The sequence below is a fragment of the Canis lupus genome, chromosome 3 (genome assembly GCF_011100685.1).
Source record: "Canis lupus familiaris isolate Mischka breed German Shepherd chromosome 3, alternate assembly UU_Cfam_GSD_1.0, whole genome shotgun sequence".
Taxonomy (NCBI): Eukaryota; Metazoa; Chordata; class Mammalia; order Carnivora; family Canidae; genus Canis; species Canis lupus.
In genome coordinates this window covers 29,916,995-29,944,000 of record NC_049224.1, presented here as the reverse complement: position 1 = coordinate 29,944,000, position 27,006 = coordinate 29,916,995, and the positions used below count along the sequence as shown (strand labels likewise).

The following is a 27,006-nucleotide window of genomic DNA, read 5'->3' as shown; positions in this document are numbered from 1 at the left end:
GTGACTTTGTCACTTGGCTTTGCAACACGGAGAATTCCTTCCCTAAGTACCCACAGGAGAAGATAAACCAGCGCCTGGCAGCTCAGGCGAAGTGCCCTCCTTTATTCTTTAGCCTTACCTCCATCTTTCCCCCACAGTTTAGTTCAATAAGTTTTAAGTGCCTGAAATCATTCTTGGTGAATGAATAACGCTGGACCACTCTGAAGATATGCGGCTGAGAGGGGGACCCTCGTCATCAGCGCGCACTCGTCACCGAGACAGGGTAACCCATGGTTACTGAGCCCAGATCAGTGAAGGGCAGAGAGCCCCCCCGCCTCACTGCTCTTTAAAAGAGGCCCAGCCAAGGGACCCTACCAGCTCCGAGCTCCCAGCCTGGGCGAAGGTGCGGGAAGCAAAGCCTGAGACCTTCAGCCGAGCGAACCAGCTGCGGAAGCGAGGCCAGCATGTCTCCGTCTTTCAAACTTAAGTGTCACCTCGTTCTGATCTTCCTGATGGCTCTACGAGGGGAGACCCGGTACCTGCAGGTGAGCCACCTTCGCGCCGACCCGCTACATCCTCTGCGTGCCGGGCCGGCCCTGGGGGGGCCGCTCAGCCTCCGCTGGGGTCCGCTCCCCGCTCCCCCCCCCCCCCCCCGCCCCCGTCCTTTCCCCCTTCTTTCTCCGGCTTTCCCCTAGGCTGGGCTTCCTCCCCGCCTCTGCGTCCCTGTCCCGGCCCCTGCGGGTGCCCTGGTCCGATGGAAGGGGTCGGGAGCTGTGGTGCGCTCCTTTATTCCCTTCGCTGCGGGGCAGGGAGAGCGCCCGGCCCCCGCCCCTTCCCACCCTGAACTTTCCCGACTCCTTGCTGTTCCCCGGCAGCTGCGGGAAGCGGCGGACCGCGACCCCCTCCTGCTCTGGGGCGCCCGCCTGAAGCGGGACCTGGCCGGGGAGCCCGAGTACCGCCGCGCGCTGCGTGAGTCGGGGCTGCGGGCGCCTCCTCGGCGGGCGGGGGGGGAGCGAGGCGGCGGGGGGCGGGGGGGGCTGGGGGCCGGGGGGTGTCCTGGACCGCGGGGCGGCGGGGGCGACTCCCATGGGGGACCGTGGGGGTCGGGGCCGCGCCGGGGGGGGCCGGGGGGGGCGGGGGGCTGTCCTGGACTGCGGAGGGGGTGCAGGGGGGCCTACTCCCATCGGGGGCCGCGCAGGGCTGGGGGCTGCCCTGGAGCGCGGGGTGCAGGGCGGCGACTCCCACCGGGGGCCGCGGAGCCGGGCCGGCCGACGCCCTGTGGCCGCAGCCCCCCCGCCGCCCCCCGCAGGGTGCCTGGACATGCTGAGCCTCCCGGGTCAGTTCACCTTCACCGCCGACCGGCCGCGGCTGCACTGCGCCGCCTTCCTCATCGCCGAGCCGGAGGAGCTCATCACCGTCCACTACGACCTGGTCTCCATCGACTGTCGGGGCGGCGACTTCCTGAAGGTGAGCCCCGGGCCAGCCCCGGAGGCCGCGGTTCCGACCCCCTCCCGCGCTCCCGGCCGGCGCCCCAGGATGAGAAACCCACCGCGCGCCCCCCGGGGCTCAGGGCTCAGCTGCGGGGCGCCCCCCTGCCGCCCAGGGCGTGACCCCGGGGCTCGGGCTCGGTCCCGCGGGGGGGGTCCCGCGGGGGGTCCCGCGGGGGCCGCGTCTCCCTCCGCCTGTGGCTCTGCCTCTCTCTCTGTGTTAAGTAAAATCTTTGCCAAAAGGAATAAGACAAACCGACGGGCACCGCTGCTGGGGACCCCCAAGAGGGCTGGCCCTGCGTGGAGGCCGGCGGGTCTCTGGGGGCTGCCCCAGGCCCCGGAGCCGGGGGAGTCAGGTCCCAGGCAGGCCCCAGGCCCCAGGCCCCAGGCCCCAACCTCCCCACGCGCCCACCCCTCGGGGTTCCCGTGAGGCACCCGCACCCACACAGGCCCCCTGAAGTGATCCTGATTAGGATCCCAAGTGGAATTATTTTGGAACCTGTCAAACTCCTTAGAAGAGGACCAGTCCGCGAAGTCATAGGTAGCTAGCTGGTAATTTTGGTGACGGGAGCTAGGTTGGACCCTTAAATTGGAGACCTGGGGTGATTTTAAGAGGCCTGTCAATACAAGTCAACAGTGACCTTTTTGTCCAACCACAAACTTTAACAAGTGAAGGAAAGAAGTCCTAAGTGGCCTAACAGCCATCGCTGTTTGAGCATTGAAGGTAGTTCTTGATATTTTCATATGAAATAAGAGTTACAAAATGAGGAAAGTGGGTGCAGCTAGCCTTTGGCAAGTAGGTAAAGTTGCTGCTCCAGTTTTTTTTTTTTTTCTTTTGCTAGTTTTGAGATATTTTGTTAGTATGTCAATGAGAAGAAGGGAGAGACAGGCTGAAACCCAAATCATGCTTGTGTGGAGTTCTTCTGAAGATGGGATGTGTGCAAAACCTGACCAAGAAAAAAAAAACAAAAAACAAAAAACCTGACCAAGATAAGAATGTAAATTGTCTATAGTTTCATTTACCAAGAAATTATCAAATAGAGTATAATAAAGTTTACTTACTTTGGATACTTTAAAGCTTATGAAGAAAAAAATCATTAATAATAACAGGTGCAAACAACCTTCAAGGCCAAATATAGAGAGATGGAAGTCAAGTAGGCAGGGGAGAGCAGGTAGTCAGTTCACTTAAGGCTGCAGGCTCATTGCTAGATAACTTGCTCCCTTTGCGATATACCTGTGACTTCTGGAGTTGATGGGAATAATCATCTATGTCTGTGTTTTCTGTTGGAAGGTGTTTGATGGTTGGATTCTCAAGGGGGAGAAATTCCCCAGTTCCCAGGATCATCCTCTCCCCACCACTGAGCGGTACATAGATTTCTGTGACAGTGGGCTTAGCCGAAGGAGCATCAGATCTTCCCAGAACGTGGCCATGATCTTCTTCCGGGTCCATGAACCAGGAAACGGATTCACATTCACCATAAAGACAGATCCCAACCTCTTTCGTAAGTGGGCTCCCTCTCTTCTCAGTGGGAAGGCAGGACATGGAGGGCAGGTCAGATCTGCTTTGCAAAGGTAGTGTGATTGCACCAGACTAAAATTGGAAGGGAAGAATGATTTGAATGGAAATTCTTTTGTCATTAGAAATGACCTAAAGGATATTTCCTATTCATTACTCTGAAAATCAATTCACAGTTCTTAATTTATTTCCCAGGCTAGGTAGGATATTAATTTTTGGTGGGTAGAATTTTGTTTTGTTTTTTTCTTTAGTCTTTTTCTAATCTTTTGAGGCACTACAATGGATTCAGTAGCAAACTTTAATCCCTCTGAGTCATTCCATTGATCTGGGGTTAGCTTGAAGAATCAGATCTGAAGTTGCTTTCTTAGAGATATTTAGGCAAAGTTCTATCTGGGATTGGTAGACGGATTTCATGTCCTAAGCAGAGGGTTGGACTGAAGGACCTCAGCATTGCTTCCTAAGTCTGAGCCCACCACTCTAATATATTTCATTTCTAATGGGTACACACACAGATGCTGCAAAGGTGAACAGCCCAGGCCTGAAACATGTTACTCTAATCAAAATGAGTTCATTCATTTGCTTACTATTTTTCTCACTAAAAGTGTTTTTTTTTTTTTTTTTTTAATGAGGAAAAGAAAAAAAAGTCACTCATTTTTGGCTGCATACAGTGGTATTAATATTAACACTTCAAATGGTGGAAGAATGGGGCCTAATCTGCCACAGAATAATTTATTGACTTACCCTGCAATTTTTATTTTTTAAAAAAGAAGCCCCCCAAAAGTCTATTTTTGAGGACTGGAATAGAATAATCCTACAAAGCAACATGAAATGTTTCTCCTATATTTCATGTGGTTAGAGATCAAAAATTTTCTAGAATCACCAAGGGATTTCAGTTCTTTTTGAAATTAAGTGTAATGTAAACAGACAAAGGAGGAAGAGTTCTGACCTATTCTGACCAATCAGAAATCTTTGGCCCATGAGCAACAAAACTCTGATACTTCTAGTCTCATAGTTAGGAGAATAAATTTATTATAAGTCTAGATTTGAGATACAAAACAAATCAGAAAGTCTTATGATAAAGTTAAGTATTAATATTTTCTTTTTAAAATATTTTAACTTTTAGTCAATTTACTACTTAACACCCAGCATATATTTATTCAGACATAAGTCTGCTTTCTTTTTTTCTCAGCCTGTTTTGTAACTGTTTTTTAATTTATTAACTTCATTATTTTAAAAATATCATTATAGTTCCAAGTTCAGTGAAGGAAGGTTTAGAGCAGGCAGGGTTTGAGTTCTGGCCTCACCTTTGAGCTTTTATTCTTTTAGATATGCAGCTCAAACTTGGACCCCAGTTAATGAAGTGTTTCTAGAACTTCTTCTACTTGCTAATGTTGTTTGATTATTAATTTATGTCTTATATTTGTTGTAAACAAGGTAACTCCTTGAGATTGAGATTAGAAGCCCCTTACTCCCCAGGAACTTCTACAATGACCATACATCACTGGTGATTTTTATGCTCACCCCCCCAACCCCACTCCTTCCCAATTCCAAATTGCCCTTGTGGTACATATTCTCGGACAGGCTACAAGGCCCTAGACCATAAACAGGAGCCTCGAATAAGGATAAGATCAAGTTCTATAAAAACCCAGCATACCAAATAGTGAAAATGTGATTTTATATTTCCACAAAGCCTGCAATGTGATTTCCCAGACCCCAAATGGAAGGTTTACCCTGGTAGTCCCGCATCTGCATCGAAACTGCAGCTTCTCCATAATTTATCCTGCGGTGATCAAAATATCTGATCTCACCCTGGGCCACCTAAGTGGTCTGCAGTTAAAGGTAAGTTGCTTTCTTAATTTCCAATCACTTACTAAGACCATGGCTTCATCAGAGAAGGAGGAATCGTACGGGGCAAACATGGCCATTAGCAAATTGCGGGAGCATGTGTTTCCATCAACTGTTGGTCGCAGGTGTGCTTGCCCTCGCTGCTTTGATGAAAGCCCCTTCTATTTCCCTTATGCTGCACGTTGCCTACTCAGGTGCCCTTTCTGATTACTTGACTCCTTCTCTTGTGATGTAAGAAATGTTTTCAGTTGATAAAGTTGTGGCATATAATTACAATTGAACTCTCTTGTACTTGCCTCTTTGACAAAAATTCTCTCCTCGCAGAACCTAGTGTGAGTCATCTACACAGCTGTTTTTTGATTATTGGAATGTTTTATGACATGAAGGAAGTATCTCAGTGACAGAACTGTGTGATGAAGGAATGCTAAGTGTAGCATAAAATATAAAATTGGATTTTTATATCACAAAATACAGTAAAATCTTGAAGTTCTTTTTACTTTATATTTAATTCAATACATTTTGCATGAAAATATTACTTGAGGATCTCCGTCAATCTGTATTTCTGTGAACTTCTGTATGGACTTTACAATTAATGCTGAGCTTGACCACATTTTTTTTTTTAACACTGCCAGTTTCCTTCCTCTGAGTCACTCTCATTTCCTTTCACTTTCTCATCTTCCCAGGTTAAGATAGCTCATGTATTTGCTGACATCAAAGACAGTTATTGCTCCTAATCAGACAGATTTCAGTGAAAACCAAATAAATAGGACCAGCACTGAAAAAAGGTGTATATCTAATTTCCTTTAAGCACTAAATTCATAGGCCAGTGCAATGGGCTTGCTGGGTTCCAGAAATAAAAAGAAAGTTAGAGCAGGGGTGATGCTGGACAGCATCAGGAAGATGGGCAGAGCTAGGGCATGGAGAGCCCAGCAGGGCATATGAAGGAGTTTGAGTTTATAAGTGCAGTGGGAAACCACTGAAGGGGTGCAGGCAGGAAAGTGACACAACCCATTTGATTATGTTCAGGTCCGGTGAGAGTGGCTGGAAATTACTGACCTCATGACCAAATTAATTAACAAGGTCCAAAGGGGGAGGGAGAGGATTACTTAAAGGCCATGCTCGCTTTGTGTGGTGTATGGGCCATGGGGTCCAGAGCAGTACGGCAAGGGCCATTGTCACAATCTAGGCAAGAGATGATAGTGGCTTAGTCCAGGGAGCCAGACCCTCAATGGAAGAATCCAGGGGATTACTTCTGAGGAGCTGTACACAATAAGGTTGTGAAGTACTTCTCATTCCTGAGAATACCTGAGAGGTTGGGAAGAGGAGAAAAAAGTCATCGAGTGTCAAGGAACAGGTGTGTCCAACTTGTTTGTTTCTGTTTGGCTCCCCCTTATTTTAGCTCCTAGTTCTTCCCAATTTCCTTCCCATTTCTCTCTCTGGGGCCCGCCTTTTCCCCTTCACCACCTCCTACTGAAATTTAGACCCTGAAGAACCAAGTGGAAAGTCTAGTCTTAAGAGATGTTCCCCCCGGACATCCTCTACTGAAGGGAAAGACAATTAAGGTTTTTTCCCTTCACCTCTTATGCGACTCTTCATACAAGAACATGAGCCTGTACAGAGGGAGACTAATGAAGCCTCTCTTTCATTATCGGATGAAATGATGTATAGAGCATCTAAGCAGAGGACCCAGCAGATAGTGGACACTTAAAAAATGTATGTCCCCACCTGCTTCCTTGTATTAACCAAACACTTGGTGTTATTTTCTAATTTGTTGTTTAGTTCTAGTTGCATTTCAGTGCCTTCTAGATGTTTGAATGTGTGTGTGTTTATGTATGTGTGTGTTTAACATTGTCTATTTTAGGTGTTGTTCTCTATGTGGCAGGGTCTACCCGGTTCACTTCTGAGCACTTTGGCACTCTGGGCTAGATCTCTCCAGAGTATGCCTCAGTGAGGATGACTGGCAAAGCTGGCTGTGTGATCATGGGGGACAGTGCAAGATGAAAATGTGTGGGTCCTTATTTTAGAGTTAATAAAAATTGCAAGATGGTGACAGCAGAGCCTTAAACCAAGCACAAGGCCCTCCTAAGTGTGGGTCCTATGGGCAAAGGTGGCATGCTGACGAGGCTAGCAGTGCAGATCACAGGAGATAGGTGGCCCAAAGTGCAATATTTGGAACGGAGAGTGGCTGGTTTACTTCTGTGGGAAAGTAAAGTGCAGGAATTGCTGTGGACAAGGCAGCGTGGGAAAGATGAAGGGCAGTGGAAAATAGTTATAGTGGATTACTTCTGCATTACATTCTGGCTTCAAGCAGCTTGAAATAAATTAGTTTTAGTTGAGAGAAGAAAGACAATGGTAACTTTACCTACCTTGAGTCCCAAAGGAGGGTTCTCTTCTTTCTTTAACATTCTTAGAACTAATCTAAATGCCTATTAGTAGAAATGATAAGTATTGCCCCAATAGCAGGAAACGTGCTTTATAAAGAAGAAGAGGTGAGTTGAAGGACAAACTGATATAAAAGCCCTATTTATAAAAACTGGCTGCATGCATTAAGAAATTCGAATAATTCAGTACATATGTCCAGATGATTTAAAAAGCAAAGCATTTTTAGATTCAATTTTCATTCATTTTATGTGGAATTCACAGATTCCCATTTCATCATTCCAGTTCTTGAGATTATAAATTTTTTTTAATGCACATTTAAAGAAAATGATTACTCAACTGATTTAGAAGAGCAGTTCTTAGGATCTTTTTTTTTTTTTTCTCTTTCTTTTAACTGTCTCTTAATTTCCGGAGTCTTGGTTGTTAAATTAAATGGCACTGCCAGGATGTCTAGGGCTCATTGAGTGAATTCACCAACTTGAGATTGGTCAAATGGTTTGACTTCTGTAATTGGTTGAAAGCTATCTTTCTCTGCTTTATTCTCTTAGAACCCCTCAGCAGGTTGTGGGGGAATAGGAGACTTTGTAGAGCTGCTGGGAGGAACTGGACTGGACCCTTCCAAGATGATGCCTTTGGCTGACCTCTGCTATTCATTTCATGGCCCTGGTGAGATGTTTCTTTGATAATTATTTATGAGCCTATCAAGATTCCTTAAATAAAACTTGATACTTCCTTAAATGAAACACCTTAGATTTTTTTCTTATACATGGGCAGGCAAGTTCAACCCAAAAAACTTCCATTTTGCACATTGAGCCAATGTAAGGATTCTTACACTTGAGCAAATGTATAATATCGAGAATTCATTACGAAAATATCTGACACTGGGAGAGAAGCCTCTGAAGAAAGAGGGTATATGTTTAAGGTTAGCCCTAATAAAACCATGAGCATGATAGAGCTTTTTTGTTCTTCGCTCTTTCCACCTTCTTGAAGGTCCCTGCTTTCATCCTTTAGAGACTAAGAAGTTTACTCACTGAAAATAGATGGATCAAATAGATGTATCATCAACCACTAATAGTATAATAATGAAGTAATATCTTTTTTAAAAAATGGAGTAATATGTAAATACCTTTTCCATATATATACATATGTATGTATTATTCATAATACGTAAATTAGAAAGTGATATGCTTTATCAGAAATTCTCAGAAGTGCCGAATATCCCCAACTTCTAGGGGCAAAACAAGCCTCTGAAAGAGTAGTGCAAAACCAGAAATACATTCTGAAATCTGAAAGTGGTCACTGGTAATGAAAGACCAGTTTAGTGTACAGCATGCCAAACAGAACCAAATATTCTTTTTTTTTTTTTTTAAGATTTTATTTATTTATTTGAGACAGAGAGAGCACAAGGGGGCTGTGACAGAGGAAGAGGGAAAAGCAGCCTCCCCGCTGAGCAGGGAGCCTGATGTGGGACTCCCTCTCAGGACCCCAGGGTCATGACCAGAACTGAAGGCAGATGCTGCTGCTTAAGCGACTGAACCACCAAAGCGCCCCAGAACCAGAAGTTCTTTGTTAGGGATCAGTGAAGATTTTCCATTGGTTGATGCTTAGGTGGGGTGAGGGTGGCTGGGAATTGCTGGTTTAAGCTGTCAGTACATGTGGCTTTTCTCACCTCTTGCTGTGTCCTCTGAGGCACTGGATCCTTCCATGCAGGAGGGCACCTGCGAGGAGATGCATTTGCTCCGGATAAGAAGAGTAGATTAAGGTCTAAAGAACACTCGTGCCTTAAAATGTAGGTAATTGAAGCCAGAGTGATTTTGGTGCGGTTAAGTCAAATAATAAGTAAGTAAGGTACCATTAACAAAGGAAAGGGAGCATGTTATATATATCAAAGTGTAGAGTAAGATCATGAAAAGAATAAGCTTTCAAATCATTTAAAGAAAATTAAATTTGGACCTCCTCATAGAAGCTTAACCTAGACTCCCAGGTGCTTATATAAAAATAATTAAAGGGTTTATATTTATTACGTCTCTAAATTGGCTTTTACCTCAATAACTACCTGGCTGTTTTACTTCATTTGAACCCAGGCACAGGTTGTGAAGTACCTGTTATGCAGTGATAATGCTAGAGTGTGTCAGGATGTGGGCCTTACCGAGACAAGGTAGTGGTGCTGATGGGGGAGATAGACAAAATTAAACAGCAGTAAAAATTATTGTATAGAAGATAAGTCTTGCATCAGCAGCCAGCTCAACACTGGAAAAATAAAAGAAATTTTTGATAAAAGTGCTATGAGTTTCAATGTATAGGTGTTCAGTCACATCTGTACTTGAAGATATATATAAACATTGCCAGATGCTCACACAAATAATTGATAAGATTGAAAAGAAACAATGAATAAGATTGGACTTAGGAGAAATCAGGATATCAAAAGCCATTCCATATAAGAAGCCCAGAAAAAAACGAGAGTGAAAAGGTACAGGTGGACAATACAACAAAGCAAGTATATTCATGTATCTAAACTATGCAAATGATTTCTTGCTTATATATAAACAGTTACTATCTAGGCTTGGAAAATAAGAAACAGGTGATGATTTTTTTTTTAGTCGACATAAAATCCAGCAGTCTACTCCATCCTCCAGCCCTGTCCACTAAACACCCTCTGGGTCCTTAGTAGGACAACCAAAAACTGCCCCTGCCCCTCGGAACCTGCCCCTAGAGGGTGGTGCCGCCCCTGCTGAGAACATGGAGCAAGCGCAGAGCACAGGGTAGAGCTTTGGCCTCCACTGCCTTGGCCATGAAAGCCTTGCAGGGAGAACATGAAAAGTGCAGAGACATCTTACTGCCTCTGTTAAATAACAAAAATCCAACTGAATAGATTTGTAAAATCTCATTGGTTTTATTAAAAAATTCATGAATCGGGCAGCCTTCCATCTAGCAAGTAGAGGAGTCTCCAAGGCCTTGTACAAAATGGAAGTTTTTTTTTTTTTTATAGAAGGAGGGTGGGACAAGAAATTTGTCCAAAGAAAAAGATTGTTTCATGGGCCACCTGGGTGGCTCAGTCAGTTAAGCACCTGCTTCCGGCTCAGGTCATGATCTAAGGTCCTAGAATACAGCCCTGCATCTGGCTCCCTGCAGACCAGGAAGCCTGCTTCTCCCCCTGGCCCTTCCCCTGCTCATGCTTGTGCTCTCTCTCCCTCTGAAATAAATAAATACAATTTTAAAAAAATCTAAAAAAAGGGAAAGATTGTTCCAGACAAGGCCACATTCCCTTAGGTGGAAAAGCAAGGTGTCTTGTCATCCAGATTGCATCATCTTCCTTTTGAGGGATGGAGAGGGCCCCTGTAGCTGACTCACAGACACTGATAGAAAATTCCTGACTGGTTAAGGCCACCTTTTAGAGGAGGTTGAAATTACAATTAGATTAGATATTAGCCCTAGTTTTGTACCTTGGTCTGAAGAACACCATGTTGGGCCTGTGATTTTCTTTCTTTTTTTTCCCTCTGTGATTTGCTTTTTAACTCCACTTTCCAGCCATTTTTATTTGGCTAACAGTGTTTTTGGTCATGAAGAAAACTGAATTCAATTTCAGCTTTCTACAATTAATTATATATTATAATAAAAATGAAAACAGAACATTTCACCTGATGGCAGATGCATGGGTTGAGTATGTGAGAGGAAGATACATCCCCTTGATTTCTTTATGTTTAAATGGTCTTATCAATGGAAATGGTTTGTGTGGTTTCCAACCTGCAGTGAAACTTTTACTTTTTCCATGAATTATAGCCCAAATGAAAATTGGCTGTGACAACACAGTGGTGCGCCTGGTCTCCAGCGGAAAGCACATAAACCGTGTGACTTTTGAGTACCGCCAGCTGGAACCATATGAACTGGAAAACCCAAGTGGAAATAGTATCCAAGAACTCTGTTTGTCTGGTCTTTGAGTAACCAATCCCAGTGATGTACATGCTGCTAGCTAAGTAAGTTTTTAATGGCTATTATATATGATTTTGATGACCAGCTAGTTAAAAGCCTTTCATACCAGTCAGTATTCCCAGGCGTGAGCACACATTCGACACACCCAAGCAGACACACCGTGTGCACAAGCATGCGTTATTTTTTGTACCTTATTTCTTTTTCATTTGTAATATATGAAAGACCACATGGCAGACAATAGCCCCCTTTGGTAGAAAAACAGTTTTCTTTTGTTCTTTGGTATGCTACAAACCTGAAATGGTAAGGCAAGGGCACAGCAATGGGCAATAAGAAATTGTATCTCAAAAAAAAAATGTATCTAAAGGGAAAATACCATAAAGAAATTAAAATGGTGGTGTTCATATCAGTCCTAGAGCAGAAAACAATTGAATGGCTGTGTATGTGTATACCAAAGTAGTTGCATCTGTTTGTTATTCTATTTGTAATAGGTAACAAATTATAGCTACTATTTATTGATTTGTAACATCTTGTTTCTAACAAAACTTTGTAGCATGGAAAAAAGTTTCCATCCACAAGTACAAACGTGAATAAATGTATCAGAATGCTGACACCTTGACATTTTGCTTTGTTTTCCTGAGTAGACCCCTCCCTTATTACCATTAGAAAATAATGTTCTCTCATGTGATGCAGAACCAAGTGCTGAGTTAAGTCATTTCAGAGTTTTTACAGCTAGTAGAACTCTGGGCCACTGGAGTAGAATTATTTAGAGCAAGAGGCAGGATTACACTATTTGCACAAACAACACAAATGGTCCTGATGGGGAAGCAGGATGCAGAAATCCTTTTTCCACCATCCCCCAAGAAAACTGAGAGTACATGTTTTTGTCCCAATGGGGAGGACTTCTCAACAAGGACCTGACAGCTCTCATAGACATTTGCAGAAATAGGAGGACTTCTTTGGTGCTGAGGGTCATTTACTGTTGAGTAAGGCTTGTTCACCTTTGGCTGGAGACCAAGCACTTGGTCTATACTAGACACGTGGGGGCCAAAAATGAGGTCCTGAGCCAGAAAGGACATACCCCTAAATGAACACTTTTCAACTGATGGGTAGAAGCTGCAAACTATACCACAGTTAATGGCCTGATTGTGATTCCTGAAACATAATTAATACAAAGGTCATTTTATAATGAAATGTACTGGAATCCCATACACCGGGCTTGTTAACAAAATTTGAAAACCAGGCAGAAAGAAAACTACTGATCGAGGATGTAAAAATACCCAGGATTTAACACAAATTTTGGCTCAATATTTTGGAATGAGTGAATTAATGCCTGAAAGGATGAATGAGTGGATGGATGAATAAATGGTAGGATAAAAGCTGGGATGAATGAATAAATGCCTGAATGGATAGAATTCCTAGTTACCTATAGAAGACACTGGCTATCTCATTTCATAGAAAATAATATTCTGTGAAGTTGAACCCTTTTCTTTTTCACAGTCCTTTTGCAATCTAAGAATGAATGCATTCGCATCACTGTCAGCAGTCTCTGGCTTGTGCTCCCTGTATGCTGATTACAGAAAAATGATCTGAGGGAAGGAGGGGAGTCTTTGTTGTTTTAGGTTTTTATTTATTTATTCACGAGACACACAGAGGCAGAGACACAGGCAGAGGGAGAAGCAGGCTCCCTGCAGGGAGCCTGACGTGGGACTTGATCCCAGGACCCTGGGATCACAACCTGAGCCAAAGGCAGACGTTCAATCCCTGAGCCACCCAGGTACCCCAAGCAGGGGAGACTTTTACCATGGGACTTAAGACAACCTGCTTTTATTCCTAAGGGACATTATGCAAGCTACTCAACCTCACTGCACTAAAATGGGTGGGACCGCGGCCCTTCTAACACTGGCGGTATGCAGGCATTCATCTGTGGCATGTTTTACTTCAAAGCTTATTAGTGTGCCATAGCACATGTTCTTTAAGAGGACAGACACTCCAGTGAGCTGTCCAAGATATTTTTTGGATATCCATGTCTTAGTCCTTTTTTTTTTTTTTTTTTAAGATTTTATTTATTTGAGAGAGAGAGAGAGAGCACAAGCATGTGCCCACACATGAGTGATGGGGGGCAAAGAGAGAAGCAGGCTCCCCGCTGAGTAGGGAGTCCAATAGGGGGCTTTTTCCCAGGCCCCTGGGATCAGGACCTGAGCTGAAAGGAGGGGTTTAACCAACCGAGCCACGCAGGTGCCCCCATGTCTTAGCTTTCATTCCAAAGGATGGAGCATTTTTCTGGAAACAAAATGGTGGATGAGATCTCTGAGGAGAGTGACATGGTATGTCCCCACTGGCACCTTCACTAACTGAGTAAAATGTTATCTGAAATTCTGGCCAAATTTGACTTTCTAAGAGAAGCAGTATGCATAGTGGTTGAGGCCATTGACTCTGGAGCCAGACCTCGGCTACTTACTTGAACAAGTTACATAGGAGACTCGCTGCTCATTTTTTTTCATCTGTCAAACTGGAGTAATAAAGGTAAATCTTTTAAATAAACATTTTTCTCAAGATTCAGCGGTTAAGGGATGCCTTGGTGGCTCAGTGGTTGGGTGTCTGCCTTTGATTCAGGGCATGACCCTGGGGTCTGGGATTGAGTCCTGCAGGGAGCCTGCTTCTCCCTCTGCCTGTGTCTCTGCCTCTCTCTCTGTGTCTCTCATGAAGAAATAAATAAAATCTTTTTAAAAAAGGGTTAAGTGGTTAAGTATATATTAAAGCCCAAAAATTATGTCTTGTACATGTCAGTTGTTACTATTATTTATTACTTATAAGCAAATATAGGCCATCCCATACTCTTAGTGAGGCATTTGCTCTGTTTTCTGAAGCGTTTGACTCATTGTCCTTTTTCATCCCGGGACATTTGTGAAGAAGCTGGGGTTAGACTGGGAAGTGGAGTATAAGGTCATGGGTAACATTTAAGGGTAGATGATGTCAGGCCTGGACAGGTTCCCATGGGCCTCTCCTTATAGTTGGCCCCTATTTGTAGGCTCTGCACATCCATAGGACCTTTCCTGACCTTGGACAGGAAGAACCTGGGTAGCTCTTATCCAACATTCTGGTCATGAGGGAGTCACCCCATAAATAATCTATGCTGACTCTTTACCTCTGTGCACAGCCCTCATCTCCACGATGTAACCTTCTGGCTCTTGGTTACCTCACTCTGGGTCAAGAAGCCTGACTGTACCTTAGCTTCCACTCCTAGCCTCGGTCTTCCTGAATACTAAATAGGTGATTTGTGCTCTGCTGCTAATCACTGAATCCCCCAATTCCTCCTGCCTCCATGCCTGACATTCTGAGCATTTTTGCTCCTAAATCTTATGCCACTCGCCTATCCTATCCTCTGGGCACTTTTCTACCTCCTGCTTCTACTTCCTACTGTTGGTGGAGAATGTTGGTCTGCCTATGACAATGGACTTTCTCCCAGTCTCTGAGGCAGCATGTTTTCTTGACCTCCAACCTCTTCCTGGTACTGTTGCTTCACTTAAAAGGATAGGGCAGAAGTATTATGTGTTCAACAAAAGTCATTTCTTCTACCCTCTAAATAGACAGCTAGACTACAATTTCCAGCCTCCCTTACAGTCAGGTTTGGTCATATGACTGAATTTTGCCTTAAAGAGTGTGGGTAGAATGATGTCCTATCCTCATGTGATCCTCCATGCCCTCTGTCTCTCCTCTCTTACCTACTGGCAAGATATCAAGGTTTTTTTGTATTTTTTTTTTTTTAGAGATTATATTTATTTATTTATGAGAGACACACAGAGGAGAGAGAGAGGCAGAGACACAGGCAGAGGGAGAAGCAGCCTCCATACAGAGAGCCTGATGCAGGACTCGATCCTGGGGCCCCAGGATCATGCCCTGGGCTGAAGGCGGCAGTGCTAAACCACTGAGCCACCCAGGGATACCCTATTTCACTTAAAATATATATATATATATTTTATTGAAATTCGATTTGCCAACATATAGTATAACACCCAGTGCTCATCCCGTCCAGTGCCCCCCTCAGTGCCCGTCACCCAGTCACCCCAGATATCAAGGGTTTAACAAAGGAATCCAAGACCATACAAGAAGATGGAGCCATGGGATCCAGATCCTGGGTCACTGAATGACCACATGGAAGGCTGCCTATTGACCAGAAATTGGACTTTGTATAAATGAGAAGTGAATTTTTATTATATTAAGTTACTGAGATGATGATGGTGGTGGTGGTAGTGGTGGTGAGTGTTACCATAGTTCATACAAGGAGCTTGCCTCATTCCAATTCTCAGTTATTCTCTTATTTTCCTGTCAGGTTTTGTGGCAACTATCCAGACAGGCCTGACCTCATTGTCTTCCAGAGAAAGATACCTCAAATACACGTCTTTGATCTCCCAAACACCAAGGTGTAACGGAACTCATTGTATCCGACCTTTCCATATACCTTAAAGAATCCATATACACTGATTCTTAGACTAGACTCCTTTGAAAATTTGATGGAAACTATAGATCATTTCCCAGGGGGAAAAAATGCCCAATATATATAAGAACACCCCCAAGTTTCTGAAAGCTTATAAGACCCTGAAGCCCATCCAAGGTTTTGGGATGAGAATCCCTGCTTCAAGAGTAAATAATGGGGATCCCTGGGTGGCACAGCGGTTTGGCGCCTGCCTTTGGCCCAGGGCGCGATCCTGGAGACCCGGGATCGAATCCCACATCGGGCTCCTGGTGCATGGAGCCTGCTTCTCCCTCTGCCTGTGTCTCTGCCTCTCTTTCTCTCTGTGTGACTATCATAAATAAAAATTTTTAAAAAAAGAGTAAATAATGGATAAAAGTAATTTAATAGTAATTTTTTTATGAAAGTGATTTTTAAACCAGTCTTCTCAATCTGGGCTGCTCTCTTATCAGTATTAGTTAGACACATTCCTTGGTTAATTCAACTGCAAAATAAGTCCATCATAGCAACTTAATGTTTCTGCTTTTGTATTTAATTAATTTTGCCTTTTACCCCTACTTTTCCTGGCCTGTTAGGTAGTTTTTCCTAAGGGAGGAAATACATTTGACACAGGACAAATTTTTGTGACAGACTCTTTCAGATTCTTCTTTCTCAACTTCAGATTTTTTTTTTCTTGCTATCTTAATAGGTAGGCAACATTGCCAGAGTTTGCCTGGAAAGTAGAATCTTTGTGAAAGAAAAATAAAGATCTGATGGACAAGATTTATTGGTAGGCAGTTTGTGTGCTTAACAACACCTGATAGAGAATTGTGGCTAGGAGCTCCCATTATAGGGTAATCATACGAAATTATATCTGAATACACATTTATCTGTTCAGTGTAGTATTTCAGAAGAGAAATTATTTGTATGTTCAATAAACAGATGGAATGGCTTCAATTCTAATGGGTCATTTGTAATGATTGCCACGCACTTATCTCTTTGCATTTAAATGTGTTAAGACAAACTATGCAACGAGAGAAGCAGAGAGGCAAAAGAGAAAATCCAAGTAAGAGAAAGGAGGCTTGATTTGAGGGTTTGAAAACATAATGAAAATCAAGGTCTCCAAATTGGACTCTTGGCTTTGCTCTTGGTAGCAAGTGTATTCAATCCCTCTGTAGCTGAAAAATTGAAAATGAGAAGTGTTTAGTGCTTTTTATTTTTATTTATTTTGTGTGTGTGTGTGTGTGTGTGTGTGTGTGTGTGTTTAGTGCTTTAAGGGGAAGTCTTAATGCCAATGCTAGGACATACAGCTGGAGGGGCTAGAGAGAACTGCCATCTTTGTGACGAGATCGGTTATGAGATACAGGAGTTTAAGATGTACTCCTCTCTGCTGACTTCCCTCTCCAGGTTTGTAAACTGTAAGAGAATGTGTCCTATGTCATAAATGGCTCTGATGTAATCAAGCTGACCAAAGCGCAAGCCCATATGATGGCAATCTATGTATGGTTGGAGGGACAGCAGAAGCCCTACTTGACTGAGAATATGACCAAATTTTGCACCCTTAAAATTCTTTACCTTTTGTTCTTTAGGATGTTTTTTGTTGGTTGGTTTGCTTATTTATGGTTTTTTAAAATTTTTTAAAAAAAATTTTTCACTTGTTTGTTTTTTTAGAGAGGTAGAGTACAGGAGAGCCAAGGGGCAGGGAGGGAGAGAATCTTAAGCAGGTTCCTTGCTCAGTGGAGATGTAGGGCTCAAACTCACAACTCTGAGATCATGACCTGAGCCAAAATCAAGAGTCAATCACTTAACTGACTGAGACACCAGGCACCCCTAGGATGTATTTTAATTAAACAAGTAATTTGGGGCACCTGGGTGGCTCAGTGATTGAGTGTTTGCCTTTGGCTCCTGATCCTGGGAGTCCAGGGATGGAGTCCCACATTGGGCTCCCTGCGGGCAGCCTGCTTCTCCCTCTGCCTATGTCTCTGCCTCTTTCTCTGGGTCTCTCATGAATAAATAAGTAAAATCTTTTTAAAAAAAATTAAGCAAGTAAAAAAAAATTAAGCAAGTAATTCATAAGTTCTTTATCGCTTTAAAAGATTCAAACCATGTAGAGGTGGTTAATGAAATAACTTAGAAATCAGTAATTAATTTACCATATAAGGTATCACTAAGCATTATAATGTGACAGACAATTGGCAGGTAAGTTTTGGAGGAGAAATGTGGTATGTGGTGCATGGAATTAAGAGTGTGAGATACTAAGGAGACAGATTCACATGAATGCCCCATTAAGGCTCTTGGGGAACCCAGAAAGGACCTGATGAAACCACAAGCTGACTGAGAGTCCTTAGGGGAAAGCCAAAGAAAGCTTACTATGGAATTGGGGGTATTGCCAAAGACAAATTTAGTATACTTCCTCGGTTTTGCTGAGGACCAGCTTGGAGTGCAATCTTGCCTATGTAGAATGGATGGACCGAAGATGCAGCTTTATTTTATTTTATTTTATTTTATTTTATTTTATTTTATTTTATTTTATTTTATTTTATTTTAAGATTTTATTTATTTATTCATGACAGACACACAGAGAGAGAGGCAGAGACACAAGCAGAGGGAGAAGTAGGCTCCATGCAGGGAGACCGACGTGGGACTCGATCCCGGGTCTCCAGGATCACACCCTGGGCTGAAGGCGACGCTAAACGGCTGAGCCACTAGGGTTGCCCCAAGATGCAGCTTTAGAAACAAGATCTAGTCCTATGAGAGTAGGCATCGTAATGGAGGGTGGGTAGGTGGGGAGACAGCCAGACTTCAGAACCAGACATGAGGCTGAGTTCTAATTCAACCACTAATCACTCATGTGCCCTTGAGCAAGTCATTTTACCTCACATGTAAAGTATAAACAAGAGTAAACAGGAGTACCTACCTCTTCAATTAGATAGGTTCTGTGTCAAGTACCTTTCTGGTCACATGGAAGATGTTATGAATATGTCTTTCTTAGAAAGGTTGTTTATCAGTCAAGACGTTGGTTATAAAGTTTCATCTTTTTTTTAAGATTTTTATTTATTTATTAGAGACAGAGAGAAGCATGAGCAGGGGATGCAGCAGGCAGAGGGAGAGGGAGAAGCAGGATCCCTGCTGGGCAGGGAGCCCCACGTAGGGCTCAATCCCAGGACCCTGGGATCATGACCTGAGCCAAAGGCAGATGCTCAACCCACTGAGCCACCAGGGCACCCCTAAAATTTCATCTTAGATGCTATAAAGAAGTATGCTATTTAAAGGAAATAAGAGGTGGCTCTTCTATTTTATTTAAAAAAATTTTTTTTTAGGTTTTGTTTAAGTAATCTCTATACCCAACATGGGGCTCTAACTCACAACCTTGAGATCAAGAGTCGCATGCTCTTCTGACTAAGCCAGCCAGGCACCCTAAGAGGTGGCTCTTATAAGTGATGAGAATTTATTTGGTAAAAGAAATAATTGATTGTTTTTATAACATCAAATTGTTATACTTATTTTTTCTTAGAATGGCCTTCCTGTGAGAGTATTCATCAATTTCTTAAAATGGGGTGGTTGAGGGGTACCTGGCTGACTCAGTTGGAAGAGAATGTGACTCTTGATCTCAGGGTCATGAGTTTGAGCCCCACATTTGGTGTAGAGATTACTTGAATAAACACAACTTTTTTTTTATTATTATGTTCATTTGCAAGGTTCATAAAGTTGTCATCTGCTCAGTGAAAGCCAACCTTCCACCCATCCTGTCCTTCCTTATAAATGGAAACCTCTCTAATTCTTCCCTCTCCTGGCCTTCCTATTGAAAAACAACTTGCTTACACTGAGTGCCCCTAAGGGTCAACCCCAGGATAAAGATAGGAAGGGGTGAGGTAGGTATAAATTTCTGTAAGGCCACAGGTTTATAAACAAAACAAAGAAACCAAAAAACCTCTCTAAAATGGACAAGCATTAAGAAAGTGTTTGGCTTTTTATTAACTTAAGGCATAATAAAAACTAATATTATTGAACACTTAATATGTACCTTGCACTGTTCTACAAACTTCCAATGAGTTAGAACATTTAAACCTCTCTCCGGGGATCCCTGGGTGGCGCAGCGGTTTGGCGCCTGCCTTTGGCCCAGGGCGCGATCCTGGAGACCCGGGATCGAATCCCACGTCGGGCTCCTGGTGCATGGAGCCTGCTTCTCCCTCTGCCTGTGTCTCTGCCTCTCTCTCTCTCTCTGTGTGACTATCATAAATAAATAAAAATTTAAAAAAAAAAACCTATCTCCGTTTTACAAATGGAGAAACCGAAGCAGAGAGAAATAAAATTAATTTGCCTCAAATCACACAGAAAGAAGTAGATGCAGATTCCAGTCATCTGACATCAAAGTTTGACCACCATTTTACTGTACCACCCTGCTAGAGACTATTAGAGCAAAATATGAGACACTGCTTTCACGAAGGGTTTCTGCCCACATAGCAGTGACATTGAAAGCTTTTTGGTCCTATTCCTTTATCAAAATACACCATTCAAAATAATTTTAGGGCATTTGTCTGAGGATATTTTAACAAATCAGTCCCCGTTCTGTTTCTCAGAGTGGCCAAATGTGATAGCTAATATTTTGTGTCAACTTGGCTAGGTCATGATACCTTGATATTTGCTCAAATACTTGTTAGGATACAGCTGTGAAAGTATTTGCTATATGAGATGAACATTTAAATCAGTAGACTTTGAGTAAAGCTGTATGGTGCAGTAAAGCACCGTAATGTGGATGGGCCTCATCCAATCAGTTGAAGGTCCTAAGAGAAGAAAGAGAGTTCCCCTGAGGAAGAGGGAGCCTATTGGTTCTTTTTCTCTAGAGAACCCCAACACACTAAATACTACCAACATTTTTTTTTCTCTTAAAGTCTTTCTCTTGTACCCAAGCCACAATGTGCTGGAAGCAAAGCTTTTGCTAAATCACTGTGTACCAACGAATGGTGTGAGGTGATTATGTCTTTTCTTTCTCCATGTAGCCCCGAGTGACTTTCTAGTCACAAACTAGCTTTCATGTACAGGAGCACAACAAGGCAAAGGAGTGGATGTCAACAAATGTATTAGGAACTTCCCTGCATCACCTCTACCCATTTACCTGAGAGGCAGGTGTTGAAGATGGCAAGGGCCAGAGTAAAGCCCTGTTCTCACTCAAATAAACTGTCTCTGAAAAGAAAGTCCAAAATAAAAGTGGTGTGAGTTGTCATTGTCTCGTTTTTAGGAGGAACTGTAGAAAGAGCAGCCAACAGTTATACAGACACTTAAGATTGTTCCTATGTAAATTCCAGGCAATATTCTAATTATAACCCATGCTAACTGAATATTATCACCTAACATTCACAATTAACAAAAGTTTTCTGGCTGTTGTCAAATCTTAAGTGAAAAGCTAAAAGCTTTCAATGAATAGATTCATTGATAAATCTAATTTGAGAGACTCTTTCAAAGCAATGTCTTTAATTGGAAAGGACTCCCTCATGCATGAGTGAACAATGCGTTTCCCCAGGCCAGTAATGAAATGTGCTCTATCCAGGATTGCAGGAACATCTGGGATGTACATAATAAGACAAGAGGAAAACATTATGGGGGGAAAATCACTCAAGATTCATTAAAAAAAATTTTTTTTAAGAGAGAAAAAGATCATAGGGAGGAAGGGGCAGAAGGAGAGAGAGAGAGAGAGAATCTTAAACAGCCTCCCCCCTGGGCCGACATAGGGCTCAATGTCACAACCCTGAGATCATGACCTGAGCTGAAATCAAGAGTTAGATGCTTAACCGACTGAGCCACCCAGGTGCCCCTGAAGATTCATTTTTTTAAAATGTGATAAATTTAAGAAATGAAGACAAGACAGTAAAATATAAGGGTCAGTGGATGGGTTTGATAGTAGCTCGGACAAGCTGAGAAAATCAGTTCGGAAAGAAGTTAGAAGGTATGGCGGGTAGAAGGAGATGCCCTGGTGTACATCTGAAAGGGCCACTGTGTTATTAGGCATCTTGTTTCTCCTTGTTACAAAAGGTTAATATTCTCAAATACTTTGTAGATTTTTAAAAATACTTCTCTTGAAAATTCTATCTCAAAAAGTGATGTCTGTAAAGATGCTGTGAGGAACTGATTATTTCCATTAGTTAAATGAATGTAGATGAACAGAACTAGGAATTCAGGGTAACTCCTCTGCTATGGAGGGGTTTGTGGCCCCGCCAAATTCATATGTGGAATCCTCATCCCCAGTGTAATGCTACTTTGGTGAATCCTTTGAGAAGTGATTGGGATTAGTGCCCTTATGCTCAAGAAACCTTGCCTGTCCCTCTTGCCACATGAGGTTACAGTGAGAAGCTGGCATACTGGATCTGCTGGTACCATGATCTTGGGGTTCCCCGCCTCCAGCACTGTGAGATACGTTTATTGCTTATAAGCCACCCAGTTTGTAGTATTTTTGTTGTAGCAGCCCTAACAGACTAACTCTCCCAAGCCTGATCCATTGGCAAATTCCCCATGTAGTCATTTTCTAAAGTACCTCAATTCTTCATTTCACTTCTTTATGAATGTAGATTTTAATTTAAATGATACCCCAATTTTTGGTCTAGCACATTCTTTTAGTCTCAAAATTTACTTTTTCTCTATATAATCATAAACCTAACATTTATTCAGTGTTTATTACATACTCGCCATTGTAAAATGGTTTATAGTCACATATTAGCTCATCTAATCTTACAACAATCCACAGAGAAGGTAGTGTTATTATCCACATTTTGCCAATTAAGAAACTGAGGAAGATGGGATCCCTGGGTGGCGCAGGGGTTTAGCGCCTGCCTTTGGCCCAGGGTGTGATCCTGGAGACCCGGGATCGAATCCCACGTCGGGCTCCCTGCATGGAGCCTGCTTCTCCCTCTGCCTGTGTCTCTGCCTCTCTCTCTCTCTCTCTCTCTCTGTGACTATCATAAATAACTAAATATTTTTAAAAAAGAAACTGAAGAAGAAAGAGGTTTAGAAATTTACCCAAGATTATCCAGCTACTCATTCATAATGGAAAACAATTGATATTTCCTTTGTCAGGTTAATTCACGGCAACAATGACTCCTTTTGTTCCTAATTATCAATTATCAACCATTCTCCTACATGACCTTATTTACAGCTCCAGCTCTCTTCTTCCATTACAATCCATCCTGTTCCATCCTCCCTTCCCCCAAATTAAAAAAGCACAAAGTCTGGTAAAAAAAGAAATTGTCTAGATAGTTGAATGGGTTTGATTTTATTACTTACTTTTTAATGGGAAGATCTGGATCATTTCCCTCATTTTTCATTTCACTTTAAGACCTGGTTTGTGGTATTTCATATGTCTGCTAGGAATAAAGGAAATTCCTTCAAACTGGGTGTTTTGACTATCAAAACATTTTCATAATGATCCTTAGGTTAAGGTTTAGACCAGAAATCATCGCTGTAATGAATAAGAAGCAACAGCATGACCTTCTGTCCTGGTTAAAAGATACAAAACTTGCTTTTGAGCTTTTCTTTGGCAAAGTTTCCAGGCAGTATTTCTAGAACAAAAAAAGCCTCCTCCATTTGGTGCTGCAGGAATACGGTGCCTGATTCACTGATGGGAGTCTCTGAGCGGACCAGATGAGCCCAGAGTCAAGGAACATATCCCCTAAAACTAGACAGGGCACCAGAAAAGCTGGGGACCAAATACCCAGCACTGCTTAGGAACCTACTTTTATGATAAACTTAGCCCAAATTGCCAAGAATTCCTCATATTGCAGAAAACAGTGACTATCCTCTATTGAAAAAAAATCTTATCAGGCCACCAAGGCTAGTGATAAGAAGAGGTGCCTCAGAAGAGACACCCTCTGTAGGCAGCTGCAGGTGGTGTTATTATCGAAAGGAAAATCTACCTTTGGCGGTGCTTCTTAAACTTTAATGTGAATGTGAATCTCCTTGGATCTTATCAAAGATCAGATTCTGATTCAGGGGTGGGTCATAGATTTTGCATCTCTAACAGCTTCCAGGTGAGGCTGATGCTACTGGTCCGTGGACCTGTAAGGAGATATGTGTGGAGAAAGATGACTTTTCTTGATTTTATTTTTCTTGTTTGTTTTTAAGAGGCAGCAAGAAAGCACATGTGCAAGAGAGACTGTGGAGGGGGGAAGGAGCAGGGGCAGAGGGAGAGAATCTTAAGCAGACTCCACACCCAGCCTGGAGCCTGGCCCTGGGCTCTAGCTCAAGATCCCAGGCTCAAGACCTGAGCCCAAGTCAAGAGGCCCCTGCTTGATGCCCTGAGGCCCCGGGAGGTTACCTGGCAGTGAGGCTGGCTTCTGGTTGGTTGGTTGGTTTTTCCTTTTCTTGAAGACTTGTGCTAAATAATAAAAGCTACCTTGCTTTCTTTCCGCCTTGTCGCGCGTGTTGGGAGCACCACGGCAGAAGGGCAAGCTGTACCCTGAGAAGGGCAGACACATCAACAAAGGAAAGCTCCAGAGGGAGAGCAAGCACCTGTGGCCTTGGCCAGGTCCCTGCATGGGCACCATTCTCCCGAGGGGATCCAGTGACACCCTCTTAACTCCCTGTGAAGAAGACTGCCCCTTGCCAGCAACTGTGATTTCCTATCAGTACCCCTGTCGTGCGAAGTACACTTCTGACCATATGGCACCAAACAGCTGATACGCTGCCCCTCCGCCCTGCAGCTCCCGGTGCACAGGCCTCGTGGGCTGCTGTCCCGTGGGACGCCTGCTCAAGGGTGGGTTAGGAGGGCAGGGCAGGTCCCACTTCTCCTCTTGGTGCTCTGTTTTGCTCCTGCATAACATCACCACACTGCACTGAAGTTTTCACTGAGGAGTGTCTTGGGTTGAATAGCGTCCCCCTGAATTAATTTCTACCGGGAGCCTCGGCATGGAATCTTGCTTGGAAATAGAGTCTGCAGATGTGATTGGTTAAGACGAGGTCACAGTTGGTTAGGATGAGCCCCAAATCCAATCATGTGTCCTTATGAAGAGACACAGACACACCCATAGGGCCCCGTGACAGTGGAGGCAGAGACTGGATGCAAGAGGCAGAGACTGGATGCAAGCCAAGGAATTCCAGAGACTGCCGGCAACCACCAGAAGTGAGGAAAACACAAGGAAGGATTCTCCCCGGAGCCTTTACAGGGAGCATGGCCAATACCTTGATTTCAGAGTTTCAGCCTCCAGAACCATGAGACAATAAATTTCTGTTGTTTGAAGCCACCCACTTTATGGTCCTTTGTCACAGCACCCATGGGAAAGTGACACAGTGAGTGAGGGAAATTAAAGGAATTCAAAGATATGCTGGAAAGAATTTAAAACTGTGAAAAATGTGACTTCTCTTACAATCTAAAGAAAAAGTCTCTGAGAGGCTGTTCCTAGAGCTCCATTTCCTCACCTTGGTTAAGGTTCAAGTCAGGGCTTTCCATGGGAGCATCTTCTTCAAACCTCCATAGTTCAAATCTCCACCCACCTCCTGGGAAATCTCCTACACAGCCATTAGGGGTTGGTTTCCAATGTCAAGCCTGACACCAGAAGTAGAAGCAGATGCTACAGCCTTAACCAGCTCCCACAACTGTATAATGTCCGATCCCCGCGTGTAACTCAGGGGGGTTCTGCTTCTCCTACTGAACAGTAACCTATCTAGAATTCGGTACCAGATGTGGGGTGTCCTGGTTACCTAGAGCTGCATAACGAAACATCCCAACACTTACTGGCTTAAAACAGTAACAATCACTTTATTAAATCTCATGATGCCTGAGGGTTGAGTATTTGGTAAGTATTTAGTGTGGTAGCTTTGTCTTGGTCCTTGCTTTTAGACTTCTGCTAATGGTTTTCTCAAGGCCCTTCCATTTCTGCCCACCAGTGCCAATGGCAAATGCCAGTTGTTTTAGAGTTTTGTTATGGCAGCATTCAACTTCCAGGTAAAAATCTTCTGGGGATGCCTGGGTGGCTCAGCAGTTGGGTGTCTGCTTTTGGCCTCTCTCTCTCTGTGTCTCTCATGAATACATATATAAAATCTTTTTTAAAAAATCAGGGGATCCCTGGGTGGTGCAGCGGTTTAGCGCCTGCCTTTGGCCCAGGGTGCGATACTGGAGACCCGGGATCAAATCCCACGTCGGGCTCCCGGGGCATGGAGCCTGCTTCTCCCTCTGCCTGTCTCTGCCTCTCTCTCTCTCTCTCTCTCTCTCTGTGACTATCATACATAAATAAAAATTAAAAATAAAAATAAAAGGGATCCCTGGGTGGCGCAGCGGTTTAGCGCCTGCCTTTGGCCCAGGGCGCGATCCTGGAGACCCGGGATCGAGTCCCACATCGGGCTCCCGGTGCATGGAGCCTGCTTCTCCCTCTGCCTGTGTCTCTGCCTCTCTCTCTCTGTGACTATCATAAATAAATAAAAAAAATTAAAAAAAAAATAAAAAAATAAAATAAAAATAAAAATAAAAAATAAAAAAAATAAAAAATCTTCTAGTATCTGTTACTGGCTTAAAAATCATCCCAAAACAGGGATCCCTGGGTGGTGCAGCGGTTTGGCGCCTGCCTTTGGCCCAGGGCGCGATCCTGGAGACCTGGGATCGAATCCCATGTCGGGCTCCCGGTGCATGGAGCCTGCTTCTCCCTCTGCCTGTGTCTCTGCCTCTCTCTCTCTCTGTGTGTGTGACTATCATAAATAAATAAAAATTAAAAAAAAATCATCCCAAAACAATAATAATCATTTTATTATCTCTCATAGTTTCTGTGTCTGAGGGATTTGGGAAGGACTCAACTGAGTACCAGGCTCTGGCTTAGAGTCTTCATGTGGTTGCATTCAGATGATGGGTGGAGCTGGAAAGGCAGGGGAATGGAGCAGCTGGGGGCTGGTCAGGCATCTCTCCCTGTACCTGTGGTCCCAGGATCTCTCCGAATGGTCTCTCTTCACGGACCACCTCATTGCACTGTGGTCTTTTAGCAGTGAGCCATTCATACAGGCTGAAAGCTTTAATGGAAAGGAGCCCAGTGAATAAGGGAACACCTTTAACCACTTAGCTTGTTTTTGTTCCAAAAATGTAATGTCTTCTCTTCCTTCTCCAAAGATATTAATAATATTATTTTCTTTTTAGTGTTTATCTCCTTCCATAGCTTATTTCTCCCCAAATTTCTTGTTTGCTCTCTTTCATAAGTGTCATTAATTCAATTTGGTTCTATTTCTTTCTTTCTTTCTTTCTTTCTTTCTTTCTTTCTTTCTTTCTTTCTTTCTTTCTTTCTTGATTGTATTTATTTATTTGTTAGAGAGAAAGAGAAAGAGCTTGCACAAGCAGGGGGAGCAGCAGGCAGAGGGAGAAGCAGGCTCCCTGCTGATCAAAAAACGCAATGTGGGACTCGATCCCAGGACTCTGGGATCAGGATCCTAGCCAAAGGCAAACACTTAACCTA

The 27,006-nt window shown here is 43.4% G+C and overlaps 1 protein-coding gene and 1 long non-coding RNA gene across 2 annotated transcripts; one reads left to right on the top strand and one right to left on the bottom strand.

Moving 5' to 3' along the window:
• Positions 1 to 24: 24 nt before the first annotated feature.
• CRHBP (corticotropin releasing hormone binding protein) lies at positions 25 to 11,740 on the top strand. The gene is made up of 7 exons (XM_038532085.1): positions 25 to 524; positions 855 to 948; positions 1,289 to 1,446; positions 2,758 to 2,968; positions 4,673 to 4,821; positions 7,755 to 7,872; positions 10,987 to 11,740. Exons 1-7 carry the CDS (start codon positions 444 to 446, stop codon positions 11,142 to 11,144), a joined length of 969 nt encoding a protein of 322 aa, XP_038388013.1. The 5' UTR covers positions 25 to 443; the 3' UTR covers positions 11,145 to 11,740.
• LOC111095170 lies at positions 8,605 to 22,999 on the bottom strand. The gene is made up of 3 exons (XR_005356318.1): positions 22,862 to 22,999; positions 20,703 to 20,770; positions 8,605 to 8,924 (listed from the first exon to the last, which is right to left on the bottom strand). It is a non-coding gene; the product is annotated as an uncharacterized LOC111095170 (long non-coding RNA).
• Between the last annotated feature and the right edge of the window lie 4,007 nt (positions 23,000 to 27,006).

Bases quoted from the DNA above. Each gene is read 5' to 3' on its own strand.
- CRHBP (XM_038532085.1), top strand. From the start codon at position 444: ATGTCTCCGTCTTTCAAACTTAAGTGTCACCTCGTTCTGATCTTCCTG. The intron at 525-854 runs GTGAGCCACCTT...GTTCCCCGGCAG, and splicing joins GGGAGACCCGGTACCTGCAG to CTGCGGGAAGCGGCGGACCG. The intron at 1,447-2,757 runs GTGAGCCCCGGG...TTCTGTTGGAAG, and splicing joins GGGGCGGCGACTTCCTGAAG to GTGTTTGATGGTTGGATTCT.